Genomic DNA, 27,619 nt, shown 5'->3' with positions numbered 1-27,619 from the left:
GCACAGAATGATGGGATGCATAGTGGTGGGACTATTTGTTCACATGACTGGTTGAGTCTCGAGAGCGATATATTTGCTCTTCATTCAAAGTCACATTTCCATCTAAATAACAAAGCCATCACGTGATTCCCGCTCGATTCCATTGGAAAGCTTCAGCTTCAATGTAACCTTTTCTCCTTAATCAGTTCTTTTGTAGCTAAATGTCAGTAGATTAATTGAAAACTTGGGGCGGTTTAAAACAACAGCTGACAATTAATTTCCGTTGTTTCAGGCACCTGCTCTAAATGCGTTTGACAGCACTACTGTGTCAGCAGTTCATTGCACGATGTGGAAAGTTTGGGTCAAGTATCCGGATGTGTGCTGTTAGGCATCTATCCCTGCACCTTAGCTTGCAGAAATCCTTTTAGGTAAATGTGTTTTAGCCTCGAGTACAGCAGGAGGAGATGAAGACCATCTGAGAGGATGATAAATGATGGCTCCTGCAGGAGCAGCTGCCCCTTTTCCAGCCAGCATACACAAGCTACCTCTCTCTCAGCCCTCTGAATGAAGAAAAATAGGAAAAACATAGCTCAAAGCCTCAAGGAGGGATTTTGTGTCATCCCATCAGGCAATAGAAATGTAACTGATGCACGCTGGAGTTTATTTAGAGGACATTTGTGTCGTTTCTCCACAGGCATCAAGGTGGTGGGAACGTGTTTCCTATGTCATCACAGGTACCTTGATACCGTGACAGTGATACGTTTGAGGTAGTGCCGAAGGCTAGAGAAGATCTGCGTTCTGAGCATCCTCTGTTTTTATGGAAATAGCTTGCATTGTTGTTAATTATTTATGGGACTCTGTAAAAGCAATGCATTGTCAGCCTTTGGTGCCGTTGTGTTCTTCGGTGCTCCATGCATGTTCCCTGTAGAGCTCTGAACTACTTATATAAGTGCTACAGGAACCTAAGGCGATTTTAGAGGCAGAGCACACTGCAGTACCATCTGCATCACTGGCTCCTGGGATGAAATGAATGTCTGCCTAACCTTCATAACGATCCTTTTTTTGTTTTTCAATTAAACTGATGAACACATACGTTGTTTACAAATCAATGAAGCAAGTCGGCTTGTTCACGGCTCATTCGTCCCTAGCACATCTTAAGACATATTTTGTAGACTATGGAATAAGTACAAGTGCTTCATCACTTTCAGAATGCTATATTTTTCTACAGGGGATTTGGGGACTTGAGATGAGCAGCAACACAATATGGGAATGTGTAAAAATTCTCTTGCCGCGGAAAATGAGTGTACCCAGCCTTTGTCGTGGCGCAGTGGGAAAAACCCTCCTTGTGTGCTTTGGAGCTGCGAGAATGTCTCTTTTGCCTTGTCAGATACACTGCAAACTTCCTTTCCATCTTTCATCATGCCTCTGTTTATCCCACTGTACAGGAATGCACATATTCTGCCTGACTGCATCGCTTGTTCTTGCTCATGCAATCTCTGCAGATTTAATTACACGCTTTTCTAGACTCATATAAAAAAGTGGGAGAGCAGGAGTGATTGAGGAATAGAGACAGACAGGGAAGAGTGGGCCGAGCAGATCCCTGGGGTCATGTATTTATGTCATAGGAGCGGAACCCTACTGTATAATGATTTGCGATGACCTCGCAAATGAGCGGATTATGCCGGGGTTGTCGGGAGCGACAACAATGGGCCCAAAGCTCTGTAGGATTCTCCATATAGTCAAGCGCCTGACCGCACAGACGGGCCCTGGGAGTGGAATCCACCTGCTTTGTCAAACTAGGCCATCTACCCATGCGCATACTTTCATCTTCATCACCACAGCTTGCTGAAAGTTTGTGTCCCGCCATACTGTTTGTCACATGCAAAACAGTACTTGATATTGGCAACTACCTCACATACTATTCTACTATTATATTAACTACTACTATTAGTAACTGCTATTATACACTGTATTGCCAAAAGTATTGGGACACCCATTCATCATTGAATTTAAGTGTTCCAATCACTTCCATGGCCAAAGATGTATAAAATCAAGCACGTAAGCATGCAGACTGCTTCTACAAACGTTTTTGAAAGAATGGGTCGTTCTCAGGAGCTCAGTGAATTCAAGCGTTGTACCGTGATAAGTTGCCACCTGTGCAATAAGTGCATTTGTGAAATTGCCTCACTACTGAATATTCCATGGACAACTGTTAGTAGTATTATAACAAAGTGGAAGCAATTGGGAACAACAGAAACTCAGCCACGAAGTGGTAGGCCATGTAAAATCACAGAGCGGGGTCAACATGCTGAGGCGCACAGTGCGCAGAAGTCGCCAACTTGCTGCAGAGTAGCTGCATCCAAGCCTTACATCACCAAGTGCAATGCAAAGCGTTGTGTGCAGTGGTGTAAAGCACGCCGACCACTGGACTCTAGAGCAGTGGAGACGTGTTCTCTGAAGTGACGAATCACGCTTCTCTGTCTGGCAATCCGATGGACATGTCTGGGTTTGGCGGTTGCAAGGAGAACGGTACATGGGGGGGGGGGGGGGTGGTCAAGTTTTTCAGGGGTTGGGCTTGGCCCCTTAGTTCCAGTGAAAGGAACTCTTAATGCTTCAGCATACCAAGACATTTTGGACAATTTCATGCTCCCAACTTTGTGGGAACAGTTTGAGGATGGCCTCTTCCAGTTCCAACATGACTCCGCACCAGTGCACAAAGCAAGGTCCATAAGATGTGGATGAGTGAGTTTGGTGTGGAGGAACTTGACTGGCCTGCACAGAGTCCTGACCTCAACCCGATAGAACACCTTTGAGATTAATTAGAGTGGAGACTGCGAGCCAGGCCTTCTCGTCCAACATCAGTGCCTGACCTCACAAATGCGCTTCTAGAAGAATGGTCAAAAATTCCCATAAACACACTCCTAAACCTTGTTGAAAGCCTTCCCAGAAGAGTTGAAGCTGTTCTAGCTGCAAAGGGTGGGCCAACTCCATATTAAACCCTATGGATTAAGAATGGGATGTCATTAAAGTTCATGTGCATGTAAAGGCAGGCGTCCCAAAACTTTTGGCAATATAGGGTGTTTCTTCAGCAATGGGCACTTTTGGCTTATAACTACACTTCGTAATCTTCACTTCAATTCTTTAAGAATTACTAAAACTGCAAAATCAAGAAGTATCGAGAAGAAGAATGTAAATGGAGGTAAATGGGGGCACCACTGTGCCATGTCAAAACATCAGTCATTCCACTGCAAGTACTGAAAAAGGGAGTTTTGCATCTGAGTGAGGGCCTGTCAAATCTGTCAGTGGCGCAGAATTCATGCTTCAGGTTAGTGTACCCAGCCCAGGAGCAAATATGTGGCTAATGGCAGACTGGCGGCCTCTCTTTCTTTTGTGTTGGCTGATCCAGGGGATTAAAACATCTGCCTGCCCTCCGCTCACTATAATGGCATTAGGGAATGGATATGCTTTAGTATTCTGTTAAAGAATATCTGATATGAGGACTCGGCTGATTTAATTAAGTAAAAAGCTAGACCTGAGAGCAAGGGGGAGAAGCCAACAAAGGCAAACACAGAATGAGGGAGACAGACAGGCTGAATTCAATGTGTAGTCTCTCGGCAACCAAGCGTAGTCATTTCAGCGTCAGAGTACCGTGAGAATGTTTTACCGGCCTTAATCTCTATACCAGCCATTCATCCTTTCACCAACAGTGCTCATCTTTTGATCTCCAGACTTCAATCCCATTCCTAACCAGCTCCAACAAGCAACCGGACATTTTGTCAGTCACTTGGTTTATCTCTTATTGGTTAATAATTATGATCCACATAACTGTGTTAAACGCCAGATATGATCTGCTTGGCTGTGATTGTGTGGCATAACACAGGTTGGTCAAATTGTTGGTATTATAATACATTGTACCTACATTATACTGGGATAGTGGGGGGGGGGGGGGGGGAAACATGACAATGTTCATGTTTTGGGTGAGGTATACAGGTTCCACAGTATGTACTGTACAGTAAGTGCAGTCAGACTGATTCTCTTGCTCACATTGGAGGAGTTTTACAGTCTTGTAGTAGAAAGCACTGCATTTGGAGTAAGTGCCAAAGAAGGGGTCCATTTTTTAGAGATTTGGAAACCTTTAAAAAGCCAATTTTTCTCACATCCAGAAAGCATGTTAGCAGCAAATTTGTGTCACACTGCGGCACCCCCAAAAGTTCTGGCAAAAAGTGTTGGCTACAGAGACCAAAAAAACTACCTTGTCCTTGTCTATTTTGGAGAAGCCAACATTTAAAATGTTGGTATTTCATTTTAGTATTTGTTGTGATTATAACCTTTTGTTTCCAGAACACCGACCTTTCCGTTCACTAATAATAGCCAAAAATGTTTTCCACGGCCTCTAGCGGGTCTCAGCCGTTCAGAGTGCGTACTGATTTTGTGTGAAATGTACCTTTTATAATTTCATTATTTGTTTTGGTTTTGGCTGAAGGACCCTTATTCAAATGATGTGACTGGCTTTCCAATACATTTTTTTTTAGGATTTCTGAACAGCAGGAAGTAATTCTCATTAGCTAATTAGTTAAGGAAGAGTCCATTCACCATTCATATTAGCAATAGTAGAGTTTCTACTTTTGTGTACCCTTGATGGGCTACTATTTTGACTTGTTTCTTATTAAATCAGGATGTTTGGTTTGGGACATATGAAAAAAAATGGCCAATATTTTTTACTTGGCTAACATTTGCTCATTCCAGAGAGCAGTTGATTGGATGAAAATTTGTGTGATGCATCATCATGAGTCTGCAATATTTTTGACAGTTTGAGTACACTAGCATGCAGATGGACTCAAAGCTTTGTGTCACGATTTTATGTGGTGCTTCGTAAATGGAGTGACTTCTAAGTTATGAGGGGGTCACTTTACCTCGGGTGATCCCACAGAGATATGCCCTGAGATTGAAGAGCTGCTGGGTGTGCTATCAGATAGCAATTACTGCAGATCTGTGCCTCTCATACAAAATTAATGGTAGCATTCCCTTTCTGGTCTCTAGGTCTCGTCTGTGACCACCCCAACTGTCCCTTTGCTGTATCAGTTCTCTGTCTCGCCCCTTCTGTCCCCAAACACCTGATGGCTTTCGTCTGAAGCTATTTTCACCCACTGACTGTAACATTCAGATCCACTTTTGAACATCTAATAGCAATATTGTTGGTATTCAGGTCTTATCATTGTCCTTCTTCTGTTCTACTCGGTCTTTTGCCTTGCTTTTATGATGAGCTTTGCCAAAAGTATGACCAATGTAAATGTCACCTCTTTTCAAGGAATTTCTAATCAGATTTCAATTGTACATTTCTTCTATAAAAGAGATAGCATCACTATCCGTGTGGCCCCGTTGTGTGTTGCATAGAGGTGTTCAATTGGTCTCTTTGGCATGCTGTTCAGAAAGGCGTGGATGTGAAGGTCAATCTGTGTGATGTGTGGATCGTTTTAGGCCACACAACCCTGCCCTTTCCATCGAATCCCTCTTGAGATGAAAATATGACTCTGCTCTCCTAACCTTTTAATTACATGAAGGCTCAGCAGGTCAGACTGGAAGTTGCATGTCTGTGGGTATGTACATCTGCTCACAGTACTCCATCAGTGCCCAGAATGCCTAAACATCCATGGCCTGATGACAAGTCAACTCCTAAAAAAGACATATCCTGGAATTTTTTGGTCTGATGTATGTTTAAATGTTTTGCATAGTTTGTTTAAAAATACAGTAAAAACAGTATATTGTGAAATGTTGTTACAGCTGTTTTCTATTTTAATATATTTTAAAATTACATTTACTGAAAGTTTTCAGCAGCCATTACTCAAGTGTTCAATGTCACATAATGTAATCCTTCAGAAATCATTTATTATTTTCACAGTTCAAACATATCAGCGTGTGGTTGCAGCAAAGTAAAATAAAAGGCTGGGTTATTGTCATTTAGGTTCATTAACAAACTCAAAATGTAACAAAACACTCAAACACAGGAAACAGAACTAATCATGTGCAAAACCCCCCCAAAACAAACACAAGACCAGATCAGGTGCAAAAAAACAGTTGTAATGTATATCTTGAAGATATGGAATGAAGATAGCCTCTGATGATGACATGGAATTAAAATCTATACTACTACAAATTTTTGTGATAAAAAAAAATTCCATTATATTTTTATTAATAGAAAGTTCAAAAGAACATTATAATTTGATAAATATATTTTACTGTCACTTTTGATAATTTAATGTGTTCTCACTAAATAGCTGTATTCTTTTCTTTCAAAAACAAATCTTACTGACACCAAACCTTTGAACGGTAGTGTATATAATTCATGTTCATTTATAAAACATTGACTTATGCTAAATCATACTTCTTGAAAGGTTAAAAAATAGTTTAATTTGTATAGGGGAAAATGTATACACAATATTCAGCTTATAGTAATTTAATCCTGCAAACTTTTGAAACATTAAGGTTTTTCAATGTTTTTGAAAGTAGTCTCTTAATCTCAACAAGGCTGCATTTATTTGATAAAAAACAGCAATAAAATGAAATATTAAAGTGAAATAATATTACAATTTAAATGAACTGGTTTCTGTTGTAATATACTTTAAAATGTAACTTATTTCTGTAATGACAAAGCGGATTTTTCAGCATCATTACTCCAGTCTTCAGTGGATCCTTCAGAAATCATTTTGATATGCTGATTTGGTGCTAAAGAAGCATTTATTATTATTATTAGTAGTAGTAAACGGTTTAAACACTATATTTTTGTGTGAACAGTGCAGTTTTTTTTTTCTTTTTTTTTTCTCAAAGATTATTTGATGAATTCCAAGTTCAAAATAACAACATTTATTATAAATAGAACTTTATTTATAACATTTATTATTTTCATACATGTCTTTACTGACTTTTTAAAATCATTTCAATGTGCAATTGCTAAATAAAAGTATTCTTATTTTTTTTCTTTTTTTTTATCTTACTTGCCCCAAACTTATGAATGACAGTGAATCAGGATTTTATTTTTTTATGTTATTTTTTTAACATTGATAATAATAAGAAACTATCTTTAGCACCAAATCAGCATATTAAAATGATTTCTGAAAGATCATGTGACACTGAAGTAATGGCTTCTGAAAATTCAGCTTTGCCAACACTGGAATAAATTACATTTGAAAATTGTTCCAAACTTTTGACCGGTAGTGTATATTATTATTATTGCTATTATTAATTGTTGTTTTAGATGGGGTGTTTTTGAATTTTAATTTGCGTGCTGTGCTTTAGATGTCAATTTTGCACATCCTTCAGTTATCGTGGCTGTGCTGACCAGCATGGAAATTCAGCAGGGTACTTTTTAAAGGATTTTTGAAAATATCAAACTGTTCATGGCAGGTTAGCTGGCACGCATTTCTGGCTGCCCACATTGAATCTTCTCATGAATGTTCTGTGTAATGTCAGAAAGCCATGCTGGATTCCCCAAAGCAGAAGGGAAGTGATCTGTTAAAACTGACCTGTGCTGGATCTTGAATTCTAAAATATCAGGGCTATAATTCCTTTGCTTAATGAGACTCACTCCTCTGAAGAAGTTGTGAGTGTCCCCAAAGTTTAAGAAAACCTCAAAAGTCACTTCAAAGTCAGAGGCGGATGGTGGGAGCCGCCAGATGTGACCTCTCTCTCTGGCTCCTCCAAGGTGGTTTTAGGACACTGGAGTGTCTATTCCCATCAGTGAGGCTTATCAGAGTGGCAGCAGTGGTGTCTAATCACCGCCCGGCAGACAGACAATAAATCCCTCCCTATTATGGCTCAGGTACACACGCTTCAATCCTCTCTGACTAAAGCAGCCTGATAGGACAAAGACTTGATCCTTAGAAACGCTTGCACTTTGTCGCTGACTTTGAAGTCTGTGAATCTAACGTTTTTTTGTCCAGTGACATTTTTAGCTGGAAAAAGCTTTTTCTCATGTTCATATTTGCAGATTACTGATAATTTTCCTTTAATGGGTGCACTTATCATGTTTAATTTAATACCTCAACGGCAGCAGATTTCTAGGTTTTGATGAGGTGGATCATACTGTGGAAACCTGTGTGAGAGGCAGCTGTCCAGGAGTGAGCTGTAGGGTAGACACACACACACTACACTGCACCATACTGCACTACATTACACTACAGCTCACTCCTGGCCAGCCACCTCTCACACAGGATTACATTACTTTACATTACATTAGTTCTGGTTTTTGAATCTGACCACAGTGAGTGTCATGGCAGACGGGCAAAACCCCCATCATTGTACAAATACTACTGTTGTTGTGTCTCTGAAATGTTTTTGTTTTGTTGCAAGAATGTAGTTGTTTAAACTTCAAATATGCAGTTTACTTATAAAGATAGCGCCTATTCATAAATGTGCTTTGAAGTTTTCTGAGATGTCAGCTCCAGGCTGCCGGCGGCCATTGGTCATTGTGATTTTGACTTCAGTGAATTTTACATTATTATGTCAATAGATTGCAGAAAAGATTATATTTTTAAGTGAGTCAGTAGCCAAGACTTTTATATTGAAAGGGACTGAAGCAAGGTTTTAAACAAGGATGTTATTTTTTCCTTTTAAACAATGCCATATAAGATGCAACCAACAAATTGACTAGTGCTGACATGGGGAATCCTCTTAACTGTTAAAAGTATTCTAAGACAAAGATATCGCTTTCCTCAGTGGACATTCAAACTGATTTTGTTATTATGAATTCATCTGAAGAATATCAGATGCAGGTAATGCACTCTCTTAGTCGATATCAATCTCATAATACAATAAGCTTCAATGAAGTACTCGACCTTCCTTCCTTCGTTGCTAGTTGTGATGTAGCTTGGGCTCAACTGTCCAACTGTAAACTTGAGATTTGAATCCATGGCGGAAGGAAGTAGTTCCGCACAAAAGAGGGGTTTTAAAAACATTCCATTGTTGTTTCTTATTTTTTTCACACACTTGGGCCATCAACCTGTTGTATAAGCACAATATCACACTCAATTGCAATTATGGCTCTATATCATGATTTAGAGCTACAGCATATCACATTATTATAATAAATGTATCATATTAATTATATTATGTTATACTATATTATATAGACATCTTTTTATCACTCATACGAATACTGGTATTGATGTCTCTATGAAATCAATTTTTTTTAAACATTAATGATAGACATTCGACATTACAGTATAATTGAAAGCTTTATTGATTTCAACATATTAGGCTTTAAAAAATAACAAATTTGAATTTAGGTGTACTTAAAACAATCTTCACATAAACCCATTATAATACATTTCACATTTACCTGTGGCCTTCATATCTGTATATAATCAATATACATAAACTGAATAAAGTTTTCAAACACTTTACAGTCTTAACTGCATAAATTATAAATTAAATATAGATTAATCCTCTTTAAAGCTACAATTTTCTCTGGTACCTTTGTTCTTTGATTAACATTTATGACAGACATCACAGCAATTGGTTTATTAGGCTGCTGTCACTTGAAGATCTGCCGCTGCCGAACATGATGCAGATCTCATTTTCTCACAACTCTTTCAGTTCATTTAAGACATTATTTAACTCATTTAAGAGTGCTCTTATGAGGATACTCGACAAAACTGGCGTGCGTCTTTCCGTGCATCGTGTGTGTGTGTGTGTGTGTGTCAGGACATTCACAGACAGCGAGTTCTCGGTTGCTGCATTAATTGCTTTAAATATTTTATTAGGTTGTTTATATTATATTGTATTTATTTTATTATATAATACTATATTATCATTTCTTTAAATATTGTATTATGTTATATTAATTATACTATATTATATGAATTATATTATATTATATTATGTTAATTACAGTATATTGCATTTAAGATGTTTATATGAATCTAACTCTGTAGCCATAAATTCCCAGTTATGACAGCACATTTTTAAACACCTTGCTTTCAGGCTTTTGACTATGTGAAGTGCTCTCAGGTTGGTGTGCATGTAAAGTGAGACACAAGGGTTCATTAATGCAGCTCATGCATGCTGACCCCAAAGTTAATGTCCCTATCATTTTGGAGTAGGGAGCGTCTCTCAAGTGGTATAACTCATGTTTAATGCATTGCACTGGTCAGAGATTTTAACCTCACCTGAAGAGGGGGAGAGAGTGTGACACGGACTGGGCGGTCCCTTAGCTCTCTGGTCAGGGGCCCAGCGAAGCCTAGGGCTGAAAAGCCAATGCAGAGTTATTCTGACGGCTGACATTTACTTAACATGGATAACCCATTCCGTGTGGCCTGTGTTCCAGGGGTCTGAGTTCGAGGGTGGCCCCTGGTCCCCTGTTGCTCTCAACCAAATCATGCCACAAATCCTAAAGAAGGCACACTGTATTCTCTCGCGGCACCAAGTGTCTACCAATCTACTCTGCTTAGACCAGGCTAGTTTCCAGACATAGCCAGTATGGTCTTCCTGCTTGACGAAGGAAGCCTGGTGGGCACAAACTTGTTTTATAGGCCTATGCAAAGCTCTGTGAGATTTATTTAATACTCGCCTCTGGGGTCTTGTTGCAAGCGGCCGTGTTTGAAGAGTTTTGTTTGGTACTGAGAGATGATTTATGCCGTGGTCACCCATGGATATTTGCATGGATTTCTGTGTACTTTCTCTAATGTTGTTTAAATTCAATTGACATGCAGATGCTCTGAGCAAAGCTGAGGCACAAATATCCGTCTTCAATGGCTTTGCGTTGAGTCCCAAAAGAGGAATGCTAATTAGCACATTAGCTAAGATGAAAATTTGGTGAAAATGCTAATAAGAAAATTGTTTTTCTAATCAGACTCTGACTCATTGCACAGTTTCATAAAGCCATGTCAGCTCTAAGTGCTTTTTAAAACTGTTATGTGCATACCAGAGGCGGTGCATTAGCTAAGCCTCTGATTTGGGGCCTTAGCTGCAGATAGATGAGCTCAAGACCAGGTGCTGTTGACATGTTGCAATTAATGAAGTTTCACAGCACGCAACATTGAGAGAAAGCACTGAATGTGTTAAAGTAATGTTCCGGAGGGGACCTGACGATGAATTTCTCCTTTCATTATTTGTTATTGTTGTATTCATGAGGTTTGTGCTGTTCAAGATAGTGATTACTATCGATGTGGGACCAAAAGTTGGTTTGTTTCAGCCGCATTGTTATGATTTTGAAATTATGATTATGATTTGCTGACCTTGTAAGAGAATTGTTGATTTAGCATTTTCTGGTTGCATTAACACTTTGGGGATCTATTGGTGAATGGCTTCCTCCTAATGATTTTCTCTTTTTTTTCCCCTCTCCCCCTTTCACACAGGAGCTGCTCAGTTCCCAGGTATGGCTTCCCTTTTACCTCTTGTTTGTGTGTTTGTTCGTTTTTTCCATTCCGAACCCCATTTCCCAAATAGCTTGTCCTTCACAGCTAACAGTGCTGGTCATAACCGAAACCATCTCGCCTTTCTTCAGCCTCTAACTCACTGATGACTTCTCTCTCCTCAACCTCCACCGGTGCAGGTGCTGTGTCTCTCCAGCACTCCATCTTTCTCGTCCCTTCTAACATCATCTGTTTCTCACCTTTCAGGAAAGAAATTACGCCTCATTCTCTCTGGTGTCTCATCCAGTTGAATTTCTCCATTTTCACAGAGCACATTTACTCCAGATATGCAATCATTTCCTCTTTCGATTGTGGTGAAATATGTTTTGAAGGAGGGCGGTAAAATAAGTCATTTGGTAAACCGTACTCAAACTCTTCAATCTATCAATGTCTTGCCAGCGCCTCTCAGGTCTTCCTCGTATTATTTTTTTCTTGCCATATTTTTGCTAAGGCCCAATGAGGATTCAAGATACCAGAATGTTTTTTTTAATAGATTATGGACATGATATTACTTGTGTTGTTTAGTTTAGAGAAGTTGCACACAAAAACACTGTAAAAGTGATAAAAATGTCAGCTCCATCCAATGCAACCAAGCTGAATTCCTTTTCTTTTTTACGTACTGCTTGTGCTTTGCAGCTTTTAATTCCTTATGATTAGATAAGGTTTAAAATAGATATAATGCACACTATAATTCACTTTTTAATTGCCTTAACAAAACTTCAAGAACACATTCTGTGTTGAATCACAATCACCTGGAGGCTTAATTACATATAATCAATGCAATTTAAATACATGTTGGCAATAGAAATTTGTGATATATTAGTGACCATATTGGTATAAGCTTATATTAGCCATTTTTTTTATTAAATCTGTATTTTATCTGCATGTTCAAATTAAACTATGTATACATTTATTTGTGCCAGCTCCTCCTTGGTAGGTTTGTAAGACACTGTTTTAAACACTGATTTGAAACAATATGTATTATGAAAACTACTATACAGATAAATAAAATAAAAATAAATATATAAAAAAAACAATACTGGAAGTAGATCCTATCAAACCCCGCCCTCTTTTCAGCATGAATAATTTTTAATTGCAACTGTAGCGTTGATTTATAATATCAGCCATAGTTTTTGTTATTGGGCGTTATATTTAAAATAAGTATTGCCTATTGTATTACATTTACATTTATCAGACGCTTTTATCCAAAGCGACTTACATTGCATTCAAGGTACACATTTTACATTTTTGTCAATTCTTGCTTTCCCTGGGAATCGAACCCATGACCTTGGCGTTGCTAGTGCCATGCTCTACTGTTTGAGCTATAGGAAAGTATTAGCCAGAGTTTCTATATGGTTGCTTTACTAATCTTAAGCCATTAAAGAAACATTCACAGACACCCTTATTTATCCCCATACTAAATTGTCCCTGCCCTAATGTACTCTCATCAGCACAGAGGAAGGAATGATGCTTCTTTTTGAGTGTCAGGCTACATTAGAACGGAAAACTAGACACCCGCCCTGCTCTGGACCTGAAGGGGGGCGATGATTCAGACAAGACAGTATTATGGCCAGCAACTTTAGCCCACACTCCAGCAGCCCTTTACGATTAATGCCCTTCTCCTCCACAGTCTATCAGCCCAAACATGCTGAGGCGCAGGAGAAATGCTCTCTCTCTCTCTCTCTCTCTCTCTCTCACACACACACACACACACACACACAAACCCTGCTCTTGGCAAATGCACTGTATTTTTATTTATTTTTTGCCTTGCGATTCAGTCATTAATCGAAGCCAAGTTATTTGTATGGGTATAAATTAGAAGTGAGCTGAAGAAGACACTCCCAAGGGGGATTGGATGAATCCCAGTCCTTGTTAAGGACCCCAGTCCTTCATGGCCTTGTGCTTGGTTTATGCCGCATTTTCTCTCACACTCTGTCACTCTCTCTCTCTCACACACACACACACACACACACACACACACACTCTCTCTCTCTATCTCTCTCTCTCTTGCCCTCTTTCTCCTCCAGCTCTGCTTGTAAACAGAATGCTCTCTTGCCAAAGACATACACTTGCCATTAATACTGAATTGAGGACCGTGCTGATGACTCTTCTATTATTGTGTTAGCTGTCTCCTGTGAAATTACTGTAAAGTGATCCAGAAGATCTGTGCTAGCTAATTACATTAGCACAAGGCAAAACTTACAAAAACACACCCATAATTCAACAGTGACATTTCCATGTTTTTGTCTTTTAGAAGAAACATTTTTTTTTTTTTTTTACTATTTAAGACCCCATGACATGTAGAGATGCACATTATCAGTACCATGGCAGTTCTCAGGGTTTATCAGGCAGTTTCAGCCTATTTAAAGCTGCAGTCCGTAACTTTTGTTTGGTTAAAAATTATCCCACATTTTTTTTGGAGCAAGTACATATCTAACCAGTGTTCAAAATATCCTTACCTTAGTCCGATTCACAATGGTAAGCTTGTAATAATGTGTTCTAATTTGAGTGGTACTGTTAGGTTTCCGCTGGAAATATGAGCTTGCCGACTTTCTTTGCGCCATTACCTCACGTCTGTATACATAAAGAAGGAGTCCGGCTAGTAGACTAAATCGCATATGAGGATGTTGAAGGTGGCGGATCATTTATAGCCTTTTTTCACAGCAGCTCATCATTTTGATGGCGGATTGTAATCCAGAAAGGTCCAAACGACAATCATCAGTGACAACTGGACATTCACCCGTAGTCAAAAGCAAAAGATTTGACTGTACGGAAATTGAAATGTACAGGTAACGCAATGCTGATGTTGTTAACATTAACAATTTGATAACAAAGTATAACAATAATAATAATTTGCACGGTTTGATGTGAGCTAAGCGATCATTAGATTAAATCACGTTGGTAACGCGGTTTATTGTAATGCTTTTTTTTCCTCAGTTGGTCAGTACAAAAGTGGGCAGACATGTTACGTACTTACTTGTTCAGATGACATTTTCCAGTGAAAATTCTTATTTTGGTCATACTTCCATGACGTAGAATCTGTGATTCCGAATTACAGTATCCACACTGGTCGCACGTACTCCTCAAAACATTAGATTCATATGCGCTGAGGAGCCGTGCCGATGCACAACCCACGTAAAGATGATAATTCCGCAAATAACTGCAATTGCAGTTGAAATAGAGATGGCGACACAGAGGCATAACTTACAGACTGCAGCTTTAAGCCCAAAGTATACTTTACTTTTTACGCATACACGTGTCAGCGTACAGTGCACGTGATGCGAATTTCGTCATTAGAAGAGTATGCGCTGTATGTAAGTGTACTGTATGCGCACCACTGGATTTTTGTAACTGCGTGTACTTTGTATGCCCAGGTCCCACATGCGGTATTTACATGGGTTGTAACCAAGCCTGTAGCACTCCTCTCAGAAACTGATTGCCCCCCGGTGGCCGGTCCCAGTATAGCTCATAAACCCCACCTCTCCATGTATTACAATGGACGCAAGACAAACAAAAAAATTTAATTACACTTCAAATAATTATTTCTTAAAGATGGTTTCTGCCATTTTATGCAGTTTTTATCACGATGATTTCATTTCAAGTGTTCGTTTTTTAAATAATTTTAGTTTTAGTTAGTTATTTGATGCTATAAAAACGGGGGGTGTGACGTCATGATTGACAGCTGAGATTGACGGCTTCTGTGAGTGAAGTTGTCACTGAGGCACTAACAGACTTTTTCGGGATTTTTGGGTGGAGATTGGAGCTTTAGCTTTAATTTCTACATTTCCATAACTGTTTATTTCACACCAACATAATGAATTGTGCTGCATCTGTGAGAGTGTGGGCGGGCTTTTGATAATCGCGTCTCTACTTCCTGCTCTCTACAGCGCAACTCCGGTCCCGAGATCACTTGTGCGCAGAATCGGTCCCAAATCTGCGCAAGATGTCAGCGCCGTGTGCGGGCCTCCGAAAGCTTCAACTCTCGTCAGCGGAAGTCAATGAAGTCGCGTCGTCCATATTTTTTTACGGTCTATGGTTGTAACCCAAGCTGAGAGATTGCTGATCGCCTGTGTATGCGTACGATTCAAAAGAAGTACACTTTGCAGTAGTGAAGTATACTTTGGGCTTTAAAGTTATTCTTTAAAAACGCTAACGCTGGTAAATGTAATCTAAATTGTGAATCTAAATTAATATCCATTTACATGCTATACATTATAATGCTCTGTATTATGTAATTATATATGTTTTTCTTTTAATATACAAAGTAGTATTGAATTTTAATATTGGTAAGTTATAAGCTAATTGGAAAAAATTATTGAGCTAATTGTTTCGGCTTGAAAAAAAAAATCAGCCATACTTTGCTATCTGCTAGTCATTTTCAGGTGGTGCTTATAATTTATGGGGAGCCATTCTTATTCTGTAGAGCATTTGATTGGACAACAGTCTATGCAGTGCAGGATGAGTCATCCATATTTTCAACCCATTTTCCCAGAAGAGAAATATTGTACTTTTTAAATGCGTGAGGCTAATTTTGTTATTTTTATGTGTATGCTGTATACAGACAACCTCAAAGTTAAGCGGCATGAACCCAAAGTGACAGTTCTCCAATTGTGATTTCATTTGACTTTTATGTTAGCTGCTAGGGGAAAGCAAAGCTCTTCATCCTTCTCTTTCTCTCTGTCTCTGTGCTGCCTCCTCTGACCTCAAGGACGTGGCTCTGCCACAAGGAGTCCTTGTTCTGCCTCTTTGCCTGTGATGTCATCTTAGTGAATGTGTGTGAGGACTTTTTTTTTTTTATCTGTGGCGATCGATAGGAAGATGTGAAAGGCAGAGGGCAGTTAATCTCCTGCCGCCTGCATGGGGATTCTTATCCTTGTGTGCACAGACGTTTCCTAGATCAGGACGCCCGCTCAGAGACAATGCAAAATACACACCAAACTGCTCGCGCAATATCGGCTCAAGGATGTCGTATTTAGATGGATGGCGATGAGAGGCCGTGTGACTCCGGCACAGCTCACTGATTCCAGAGTGAGGGACAGGTGCTGGAGGTCCTGGCGGTGCACCATCTTGCTGAGAGGAGGAATGCTGGGAAGGGAAGAGAGAGAGAGAGAGAGAGAGAGAGAGAGAGGGCAAGGCAGGTCTCTGGTCTTCCGCTGCGTTTCTCTTACCTGCTTGCTTTTGGGTTTTTTATCTTTCTCTCTGACCTTGTGTCTTTGTTTGGCCCTTTTTCATCAACAGGATGGATCTTCTGGTCTCAAACCAGGAACCATTGATGTCATAGACTTGGGGATGGAATAATGTCGGCATCAAGTAAAGTTCTGACAGAACTAGATTGTGTAAAAATATATCACTCTCATTATAATACATTTTTTTTTAAACTGGGAAATATGCAAAACTGCTTATCCTGTTTCAAAGTACATTTGTGTTGCACAGAAGCTGCTGCCACTTTATTGTCCCTGTCCATCTAAATAGGTACACATTCAAAATGTTGGAGCTATTTTTTTTTATGTTTTTGAAAGAAGTCTCAATAAGGCTGCATTTATTGATGATTTGAACAGTAATATTGTGAAATATTACCATTTAAAAGAACTCTTTTCTATTTTAATATATTTTAAAATGTAATTTATTCCTGGGATGGAAAAGCTGCATTTTCAGCATCATTACTCCAGTCTTCAGTGTCACATGATCCTTCAGAAATCATTCTAATATGCTGATTTGGTGCTCGAGAATTTTTTTTTTATTATTATCAATGTTAAAAACAGTCACTTTTGATCAATTTAATGCATATATAAATTCTTTAAAAAAATGCATTGACCCCAAACTATTGAACGATAAGATTTTTTATAAATATCATAAGTGAACTGATAACCATGGATTTTGATTTGCTATGTTGGTAACACTTTACAATAAGGTTTCGTTAGTAAACTGCATTAGTTAACATGAACTAAGAATTAAGCATTTATTAATCTTAATGTTCATTTCAACATTTACCAGTACATTATTCAAATCAAATGTTGTATTTGTTAACATTAGTTAATGCACTGTGAACTAACATGAACAATCGTTTTGAATTGTTTAGTTATGACTTTTTATGGTTGCATCAATACAAGCTTCACATATAAAGACACTAAAATGACTTTAGATGTTTAAAATGTTGTTAAAAACTTTGCTGTCAAAAAGATGTTTGCTGTTTATTTGTGAACAGCTTATGTTGTAACAGTCTCTGAGAGAGGTTTGCACCAGCAGCGTTTTAGTGGAAAAGGGGTATTTGTTTATCCATTGCCGTTGAGACTCAGTCACAGATGCAGAAGTCCTTTCTTCCTCTCCCTCTGCTGAGAGAGATTTCCAAATGAGCGAGCAGGGGTGGCAAGGCCTCTGGTGCTGTGCCCGGCCCCCGTCGGCTCTCTGACGCATTAATCATCAGGCTGCCATCCATCCCTTCCCACACGCCACATTCCACTGCTGCTCCCATCCAACCTGCATTTTACCCTTCATTAGCACTAGTATCATCACAATTTACTTATCCATACGTTTGTGTGAACGCTTCACGGCTCCTCAGCGTACACAGGGTGTGGGAGGGGGGCTTTGTTGCTCAGGGGCTTGCTGAGCCTTTTAAGGGAACTCGCTCTGGTTTGTTTCAAAGAGAAAGCAGTGGGGTTTACACGTGCCGTTTCAAAACCTGCTTGTTAAACAAGCCAATATTGTTCGTAATTAAACACAACAAAGCTGGAAAACTCTCATGGGTCCATCATTGGAACATATAACGACTATGTTATTTGCATTAAATACATTCTCCCCATGCTTTCAGGCTGAGGGTATCCCAGCTGCACTTTTTATTTGTATTTATTACATAATAATGACTATTTAGATATGAAAAGGAAAATTATTTTAGATATCGAATATTATTAGATAACCAAGTCAAATTAGTGTACAGTCAAAATTTTGAGGGGTTAATCGTACAGTAAAGCAAAAAGTCACTTAATTGAATTAAGACAAGTGATGTCTGTGAAGGATTTCGCAGAAATATCTCAAAAGCATCTGCAGAGAGACACCCCTGAAGGCTTAACTTATTTCAGTTAAGCTTGATGTATTCTCTTAAGAAGATTTGGTAAATTGGTCCATGTGTCATTAGGCTTGCCTTTGAATTTGTGCGTCTAGCGTGTAAATAGTCCCTGCTGAAAAGACTAGCGCTGGCATTTCAGAGTTTTTAAGTCTTAGTTTTGGGCTGATTTAAGGGATAGTTCACCCAACAATGAAAATAGTTTTACCCAAAAAAGAAACACATGCTGCATCCGAAATCGAATTCTTCCCTACTATATAGTATGTGAAAAACAGTGCGCCTACAGAGGAGTATGTCCGAATACATAGTATTCGAAAAACAGATGGCGAAAAGTCTCCTCGGTTGACCTAATACTTCCGGCGAGATTCTGAAGTGTGCATACGATGGACACTTCACTATCCCATTAGGCCACCGGAGAGTATTTGTGACTGGAGGTGAAGGGACGCAACTAACGCTGCATGGTAGGTCATGTGATAATGACAACATGGTGGATGTAGTACATCCGGATTACATTCATACTATATAGAATATACTTTTTTAACGGTCCCGAAGTAAGTTTAAATTCAAATGTAGTACCTACTCAGATAGTACACGATTTCGGAAGCAGCTAGAATTTCCATTTTTGGGTAAACTATCCCTTTAAGAGGCCTGATGGGGACAGCATCATCCAAAGGAGCATATGCTGGTCTTTTTAACAGGGGTGACTGGGTTTGAAAGGAGATGTTGGCACGTGTGTCTGGAGGTCTCCTTTCACAGATGGAAGGGCACAGTGACGTAATGCCATGAGCTGAGCCGCTGTTATCAAAACACAAATGAGCTTGAAGTGATTTTGAATAAATGATATCAGACACAGCCTGTGGGCCTAAAATAAACCAGCATTAATGACACAGCAATATGCAGAACATGTTCTCATATTAGAATGTACCCGGTCTTAATTGAGACATTTACATCTTATTGAGACAAAATGTCAGTATTACAAGGATAGTTCACCAAAAAATGAAAGTCGTTTCTCATTTTTGAAGAATATGCTGACTGCTCCTTTGTTTGTAATAAAAGAAAATGGGAGTAGGTGCTCAAAAGCACTTATACTGTAAATATATCATAAAAGTGGTCCATACATATCATGAGCTATATTCTAGGTCTTCTGAAGACTTATAATATCCTTGTGTGATAGGAAGATTTTTTAATTTTGGGTGAATTTCTTTACCATACTACATTCTAACTAAGTATGTATACTAAACTTGAAGTGTACGCTTAAAGTTTGGGGTCAGTAAAAAAATCAATACTTTCATACAGCCGTAAAGACATTATTAATGAAACCAAAATTGTTCAAATACAGTCTTTTTTTCTATTTATATAGCGCTTTTTACAATACAGATAGCAAAACAGCTTTACAGTGCTAATAGGAAATGAATGCAACTAAGATTTTGGCTGTAAAGTAGCTTTAGAAGAAAGTCATTGTCCTGCTTAAGTAAGTTTTTGATTGATTCATTTCTGTTGTAAAAATCATTAGTTATTAAATTTGTTGAATTAAATTCAACTGAAAACAGAAAACTTTTAATGTGTTCTGGCCGTTCATTTACACGACAACGGCCGCATAATAAATGTTAATAATAATAAATGCAATAATAAATATATATTGAGCACCAAACCAACATATTAGAGTGATTTCTGATCGATCATGTGACTTCATGGGAGTTATGTGAGTTATTGCGGCTGAAAATTCCACTTTACGGTCACAGGAATAAATTATATTTTAAAAGATATTGATATATTATTATTTTAAATATTAATTTAAATTGTATTATTTTACATTGTTACAGTTTTTTTAAATAAAATAATGCAGCCTTGTTGAGCTTCTTTTTCTTTTTTCTTTTTTGACGTTACAAAACCTTATCATCTCCAAACTTTTAAACAGTACTATACTTACCAAACTACACAGAGGCAGAGGGACTTCACAGAGGAAATTATTGCTCAGAGGTTGCTCTTTTATAACTCAGAAAGCTTGATGGAGATGTTCTTATCCATTTCTTTTCTCAGATGTTTCTCCTAATTTTCCCTAGGAGGGGTTCTCAGGCTTGATTGCAGATATTTTGTCATATCTGCATGAGCACAGATTGAGACATTATTTAGATCTCTTCTGGAACTCTAGAAAAATGTGAGGTGACTGGTGAATTTCTTTTGGGGAAAAAAGTCTCCATTTGATCTCCATTCTGTCTCAGAAGAGATATCTCATTTGTGATTTTTCTTTCCTATGTGCAATCATTCAAAAAGAAGTTGACGCAAATGAAAATCCTGCTTCGAAAGTTCAACACCCTCTGAACACATAGTATCGTAACCATGGAGTTCTCCTCTATTAGCCAGACTGTAATATTCGAGCACGAACGATGACCTTTGCAGCTCAGAATAGTGATGGGTATCACATTCACTCTCACTGATTCTGGCTCACAGGTATACGTGGATCTCACTCTTTTACAATCACAATTCAGATCTAATTCAAAGCTGTGGTTTTCCTCACTCGCACATGCTGTTTAAAAAAAGTGCAGCAGGCAGGATGAGCTATTGAGGCGGACAGTAGAGTGCTTTGACCTTTACAGCGCAGCAGTGCCCGCACTCTGCATTAGCCCATTCCGTGTCACACACACACGCGTGCGCACGCACACACACACACGTGCGTATCCGCGGTCTGGGTGTTCCTCTGGGTTGATGTATGAGGGGCACTGGGGTGGTGCTGGGCCTGTAGTGATATAAATGGCTTGTCTGCCTCACTGAGAGTGGAGTATCGTCCTCTGACAGCTTTAATCTAGACCAAAATGATCAATGTTCTGTGCTACTTATTTTGAATGTCGGTAATTAAATACAGAGATAATGTCACAGATCTGTTTAAACAAGTTATGCAAATGCACAGTACACAAATTTCTTTGCCATTTTTGCGATGCCTTGTTTGTTGTTGATGCATGCACGGAAAGCTAATTTTTTTCAGGGACGCTTTTTTGGTGGTCTTTGCCTGAGCATTAGGGCTAATGAAATCTTCATTTGAATAGGAATTTATCATTCGCTCACTTGTTCCAGCTCCAGTGACACAAACAATTATTTTAATTAAACTGAGCTGCACACCAATAATCAATAATAATTTGGGGCTTAAACAGGTTTAATTCCTCTATTAATATGGTATGATCCCTGCACAAGATTTACTTAACAGCTAATATCTCTGGGGTAGTTTTTCATAATAAGAGTTACACAGGAACATGAATATTAACATATGCTTTTGCCTTTGCCAAGACTAAATCTAAATACAGTAGTTTGTATGCATCACATGAAATAATATTTCCAGTAGAATGTTTAAAGGCCCACTGAAATGCCTAGAATTGTGTAGCATTATTCAGTGTGTTGACAATTTCCACTGAAACAGGAAGACCTGGGCTGCGTTCAGCCCCAACAAAACGTTGCAAAACGTTTTTTAAATGGAAACGGTGCTGCGTTGAACACCCTGTTCTGATGACGCAAGAGTTGCAACTATGGCAGCTGAGAAGGCCATTCTTTGTGTTCTTTTTTAATCATTTTCAGAGCCTGATGAAATCGATATAAATACGTGTTTAATACTGCAAAATACATGCAATCAATGCCCATGCCGTCCAGAATAAAAGACAACATCCCAATCCCATTTAATGAACCTTTTTTATCTCCTGGTAATCAATTCTAATATTATTTTATTTTATTTGTAGTTCTTACTTTTTTAATAACTTGTATTTTCTTTCAAATTTTTATGTAAAGCACTTAATTACCATATATGAAATTTGCCTTGCAATGAAGCTAAAATATAAATAAATACATCATCATGTTGATATATATACTGTATATATATATATATATATATATATATATATATATATATATATATATATATATATATATATATGACAATCATGTCTTCTAATATCTTCAATTGTTGCGTATACATACTGAGCTGTAGCGGACACATTTGTTAACAACTTTACTTGGACCCATTGTGTGAGCTGTCTCTTTCATACCGCGTGGTTTATATACATGTTGCTGCTGATTGGGCTGACATTTTTGACACACCCACCAAACGAGATAAAACGCATCTCAAACCTGTTGCACACCGTTGCGCACCGTTTCCAGGAAACATGACGTTCAACCGGAAACCGTAGCAAAACGTTGCGCACCGGTTTGAGCTTTGAACGTGCCCCTGGTGGGACATATCGAAGAGCTCCTCCCCTTTTTTTTAAAATAGCCAATTCCCTATTCCCTATATAGTGCACTATGTGCCATTTACCATGTAGAAAATAGTAAATTTGTGAACAAAGATTGATTTTAGCCACAGCTTTAGTATCTATTTATAATGTAGGGGTGGGATGCTCTAGATTCTAGAGAGCATTTGATTGGACAGAAAATCTGATGAGACGCTAAAGTGCAGCGTGATATCATCAAAATCATTGATCCATATTGGCGGAAGTGTGAGAATGTACGTTTTGAACGCTTATATCTTAAATGCTAATTTTGTCATTGTTTTGGACTAGCTTAGACAACAGGAAGGCTATTCATACTAAAAGCCACAAAACTTTAATGTTGATTTCATGGAGACTTTAAAATGAATTCTAAATTCAAATTTAATCTCACAAACTTTTAAAAAAAATCATTATCATGCCACGTTTTAATAATACACGTTTTAAAAATGTATAAACGTATTATTAAAAAAAACCATGAAATTATATTTTCAGTACAATGTTTAAACTTGGAAAACAAATGCTAAGTAAAAAACAATGTGTGGACACAAATGTTGCTCCTTTAATGGAATAAATACAATTTTGAAGATTTAAAAGCAGCAGTGAGCATGCCAGCATGCAATTAACACGTTTACCCTTTTTCCTCATCGAGTTTGACTCATTGGCATACCCTAGTGGTTCATCTTTGTCCCTATTTTTTTATATAGGCCTTATGTTTTCTTGATGTTTTGGGGTAAACATCTGCTTTCCAGCCCATGAATATAGTTAAATGACATCTCACCAAAACTTGGTGCCAAAGTTTGTGCAAAACCTTTTGGAAGTAAAGGAGATGTGCGGAGTCTCGGGAGGTCTACCGATGATTCAAATCATCCCACACAACGAAATGACATCCAGCTCATCACCCCAGAGTTGTGCAAAGTAAACACAGAACGGGCTAATTGCATCAAGTTTGGTTTATCACGTACACTCTACATTTTAATGAATTTTTGAGCAATATTTAAGTTCGAAATACTGCAGTTCTCAGCCAAGATTGGAGTTATGGGAATTTTCATGGGGGGATGAGAGGCTTGGATAATAAGTGGGGGAAAAAAAACAAGAAATATTGTCATGGAGGACATAGAAGAGAACATTTATAAGGTTGTAAATGAATATTGTAATGTTTTAATTTAGTATTCTGTTCCTTGCTAGCCATCTTCCCCTCCTCAGCAAGCTTTAACATGCTAAAAGCTTGTTTGTTTTTCTTTTGAGCTTGCCAAACAGGGCTGCTGTGCGTGCTCATGTATGTGTTTTACCCTTTCGATGCATCTTCTGTCACTTAGCATGATTACCACCCACTAGCTGAACGGCCACGGACTGGCCGGTATTTAGCACAGTCTCCGTGACAACCGCTGTAGCGTGCTTAACCTTCATCCGTAACCCCTCTCTGGGATAAACAGTCTTTCTATTTGCATTTCCAATCTAGTCCTCTCAATCCACACCTCATCCCCTTCAACGAGTCTTAAGGAAGTCGCTCCCGTGCTAGGTTTATTTGTTTTGGTCTGTTTTGACTTTGTGCTACTGGCAGGCTGATTGAATTCAGTTTTGTTAAACTGTCTCCCCTTATCTGTCGCCATCACACGATCTGATTGCTTTCTTCCCTTCTGCTTTAAGTGACAAGGCTGTTTAGAGGTGCCTGACAACTGAGGCATGCAAATTAGCACTTGATGGTGTCTTAAAGTCATGTCACATTTCACATTAATATATTTATTTATCTCCAGTTTTAGCCTATAATGTTTTCCTCGCAGCTCTACTGGGTAGGCAGCTGTGAGGTGTTTATTTATTTATTTTTTATCCCAGTGAATTGCATTAAAATACAGTTTTGCTGTGAATTATCTAGCTCTTAAAAATACAGTTGTTATTTACTTGCACACATATGTTCCTAACCTGTATGCCTGAAAGAGAAATTTAGATTTGAATGTTCTGTTTGCTCTTTTCAATATAATGGAAGTGATTTAGGGGAGGAGAAAACACCATAAAATTTGTATGCAAGTTGCCCATATGATTTATTATACTATATATGAATTAAATTTGCCATACAAATAGCTTTGTGTCAGGATTATGCCGAAATTTGTTTATTCAGTGAATTTCTTCCCCTCTACCCTAGCTCTCCGTGTCTGGCACATTCATGATGTAATTCATAAGCGAGTTGTTTATTTAAATACACAGATCTACTTCTCAAAACGGAACCATTCTAATTCATTCATGAATCAGATTGATCAGGGGGCAGTTGCATAAATTTAGCCACTATATTAAGACTGCTTCTTAAGAACTAGTTTGACTAACTAGCAGTTAACAAGGGGGCACTTTGTCTTACTTTTACAATTCAAATTAGACCGATCTACCTTTTAATGTAACTGACTTTAAAAAGTTAGGACCAGTCTTGAAGAAAAAAAATTAGATGAATAACATTTAAAGGGATAGTTCACCCAAAAATGACAATTCTGTCGTAATTTACTCACCCTCAAGTTGTTCCAAACCTGTATGAATTTGTTTGTTCTGCTGAACACAAAAGAAGATATTTTGAAGAATGTTTGTAACAAAGCAGATAGAGCAACTATTGATTACCATATTATTTTTCCCCTACAATGGTAGTCAATGGTTGCTCTAACTGCTTGGTTGCAAGCATTCTTCAAAATATCGTTGTTTGTGTTCAGAAGAACAAAGAAACTCATACAGGTTTGGAAAAACTTGAGGGTGAGTAAATGATGACAGAATTTTCATTTTTAGGCGAACTATCCCTTTAAGATTGGATAACTGTCCACAGGTTTGTAATTTCAACACAGTGATCAATAATGTGTTCCATAGAAGAAAGTCAGCCATACAAGTTTAAACAACACCTTGAAGGGGAATACTCTAAATGATTATAGCATTTACATTTTTGGCTGAACTATCCCCTTAATGGTATACATTTGTGCTTTGGGTCAACCGGCCAAGGTCTGTAGCTTCCATTTGTGTGGCAGTGGCAGCTCTTATCACATGGTGATCTCATCCAGAGAGGGGATTTGGACCAAGCATGTGTAACATGAAAACAGGCAATCTCATGAAGCACACACTACGCAGGAAAGAGAGGGGGGGAAAACACTTTCACACTCTGCTGGATATTCACACCCACTCTAGCTGTGTTTTGCCACCTGTTCTTCATTGTGCACTCATGTAAGTGTGAGATTGTGGGTTTAGATGATGTAGGGCTGCATCTCTGTTTTAAGGAAATGGACAGTAGTGACATTTTTCCAGGGTTTTTTTGGTTTGTTTGTTTTTTGTAATTTTGTCCATTGCCCCCACTTGGATGGATGCATGGATGGATGGATGGCAGAAGTTATTAGTCATATGGATGGATGGGTGGATGTAGTTCTAAGATGGATAGATAGGGAAGGATGGATGGATGGATGAATGAATAAATGGCAGAAGTTATGTAAGGATGGATGGATGGATGGCAGAAGTTATAAGATTAATGATGGCAGAAGTTATGTAAGGATGGATGATGTAGTTCTAAGATGGATAGATAGCAGAGGTTATTGGATGGATGGATGGATGGATGGATGGCAGGATGGCATAAGTTATACGATGAATGGATGGCAGAAGTTATGTATGGATGGATGATGTAGTTCTAAGATGGATGGATAGCAGAGGTTATATGGATGGATGGATGGTTGGATGGCAGAAGTTATAAGATGAATGGATGGCAGAAGTTATGTATGGATGGATGATGTAGTTCTAAGATGGATGGATAGCGGAGGTTATTGAATGGATGGATGGCAGGACGGCAGAAGTTATAAGATGAATGGATGGCAGAAGTTATGTAAGGATGGATGATGTAGTTCTAAGATGGATAGATAGCAGAGGTTATTGGATGGATGGATGGATGGATGGATGGATGGATGGATGGATGGATGGATGGATGGATGGATGGATGGATGGATGGATGGATGGATGGATGGATGGATGGATGGATGGATGGATGGATGGATGGCAGAAGTTATAAAATGAATGGATGGCAGAAGTTATGTATGGCTGGATGATGTAGTTCTAAGATGGATGGATAGCGGAGGTTATTGAATGGATGGATGGCAGGACGGCAGAAGTTATAAGATGAATGGATGGCAGAAGTTATGTAAGGATGGATGATGTAGTTCTAAGATGGATAGATAGCAGAGGTTATTGGATGGATGGATGGATGGATGGATGGATGGATGGATGGATGGATGGATGGATGGATGGATGGATGGATGGATGGATGGATGGATGGATGGATGGATGGATGGATGGCAGAAGTTATAAAATGAATGGATGGCAGAAGTTATGTATGGCTGGATGATGTAGTTCTAAGATGGATAGATAGCAGAGGTTATTGGATGGATGGATGGCAGGATGGCAGAAGTTATAAGATGAATGGATGGCAGAAGTTATGTATGGATGGATGTAGTTCTAAGATGGATAGATAGCAGAGATGGATGGATGGCAGAAGTTATAAGATAAATGGATGGCAGAAGTTTTATATGGATGGATGGATGTAGTTCTAAGATGGATAGATAGCAGATGTATGGATGGATGGGTGGATGTAGTTCTAAGATTGATAGATAGCAGAGGTTATTGGATGGATGGATGGATGGATGGATGGATGGATGGCAGTAGTTATAAGATGAATTGATGGCAGAAGTTATGTATGGATTGATGTAGTTCTAAGATGGATAGATAGCAGAGATGGATTGATGGATGGATGGGTGGATGGATGGCAGAAGTTAAAAGATGAATGGATGGCAGAAGTTATGGATGGATGGATGGATGGATGTAGTTCTAAGATTGATAGATAGCAGAGGTTATTGAATATATTGATGGATGGATGGATGGATGGATGGATGGATGGATGGATGGATGGCAGAAGTTTT

The 27,619-nt window shown here is 38.6% G+C and overlaps 1 protein-coding gene across 6 annotated transcripts in view; it reads left to right on the top strand.

The window, feature by feature from the left end:
• The window catches only part of cadm1a (cell adhesion molecule 1a), a 354,466-nt gene that overhangs the window by 239,178 nt on the left and 87,669 nt on the right, over positions 1-27,619 (top strand). For 3 of the 6 annotated variants that reach the window (XM_079834640.1, XM_079834641.1, XM_079834644.1), the window contains exon 2: positions 11,331-11,348. The exons of the other annotated variants lie outside the window; for them this stretch is intronic. In XM_079834640.1, the coding sequence (XP_079690766.1) occupies positions 11,331-11,348 (18 nt within the window). The remainder of the gene's footprint in view (positions 1-11,330; positions 11,349-27,619) is intronic. 6 annotated transcript variants of the gene reach the window in all.

The sequence above is a fragment of the Gobio gobio genome (genome assembly GCF_949357685.1).
Source record: "Gobio gobio genome assembly, chromosome: 14".
Classification (NCBI taxonomy): domain Eukaryota; kingdom Metazoa; phylum Chordata; class Actinopteri; order Cypriniformes; family Gobionidae; genus Gobio; species Gobio gobio.
This window is presented reverse-complemented; position numbering and strand designations above follow the sequence as displayed.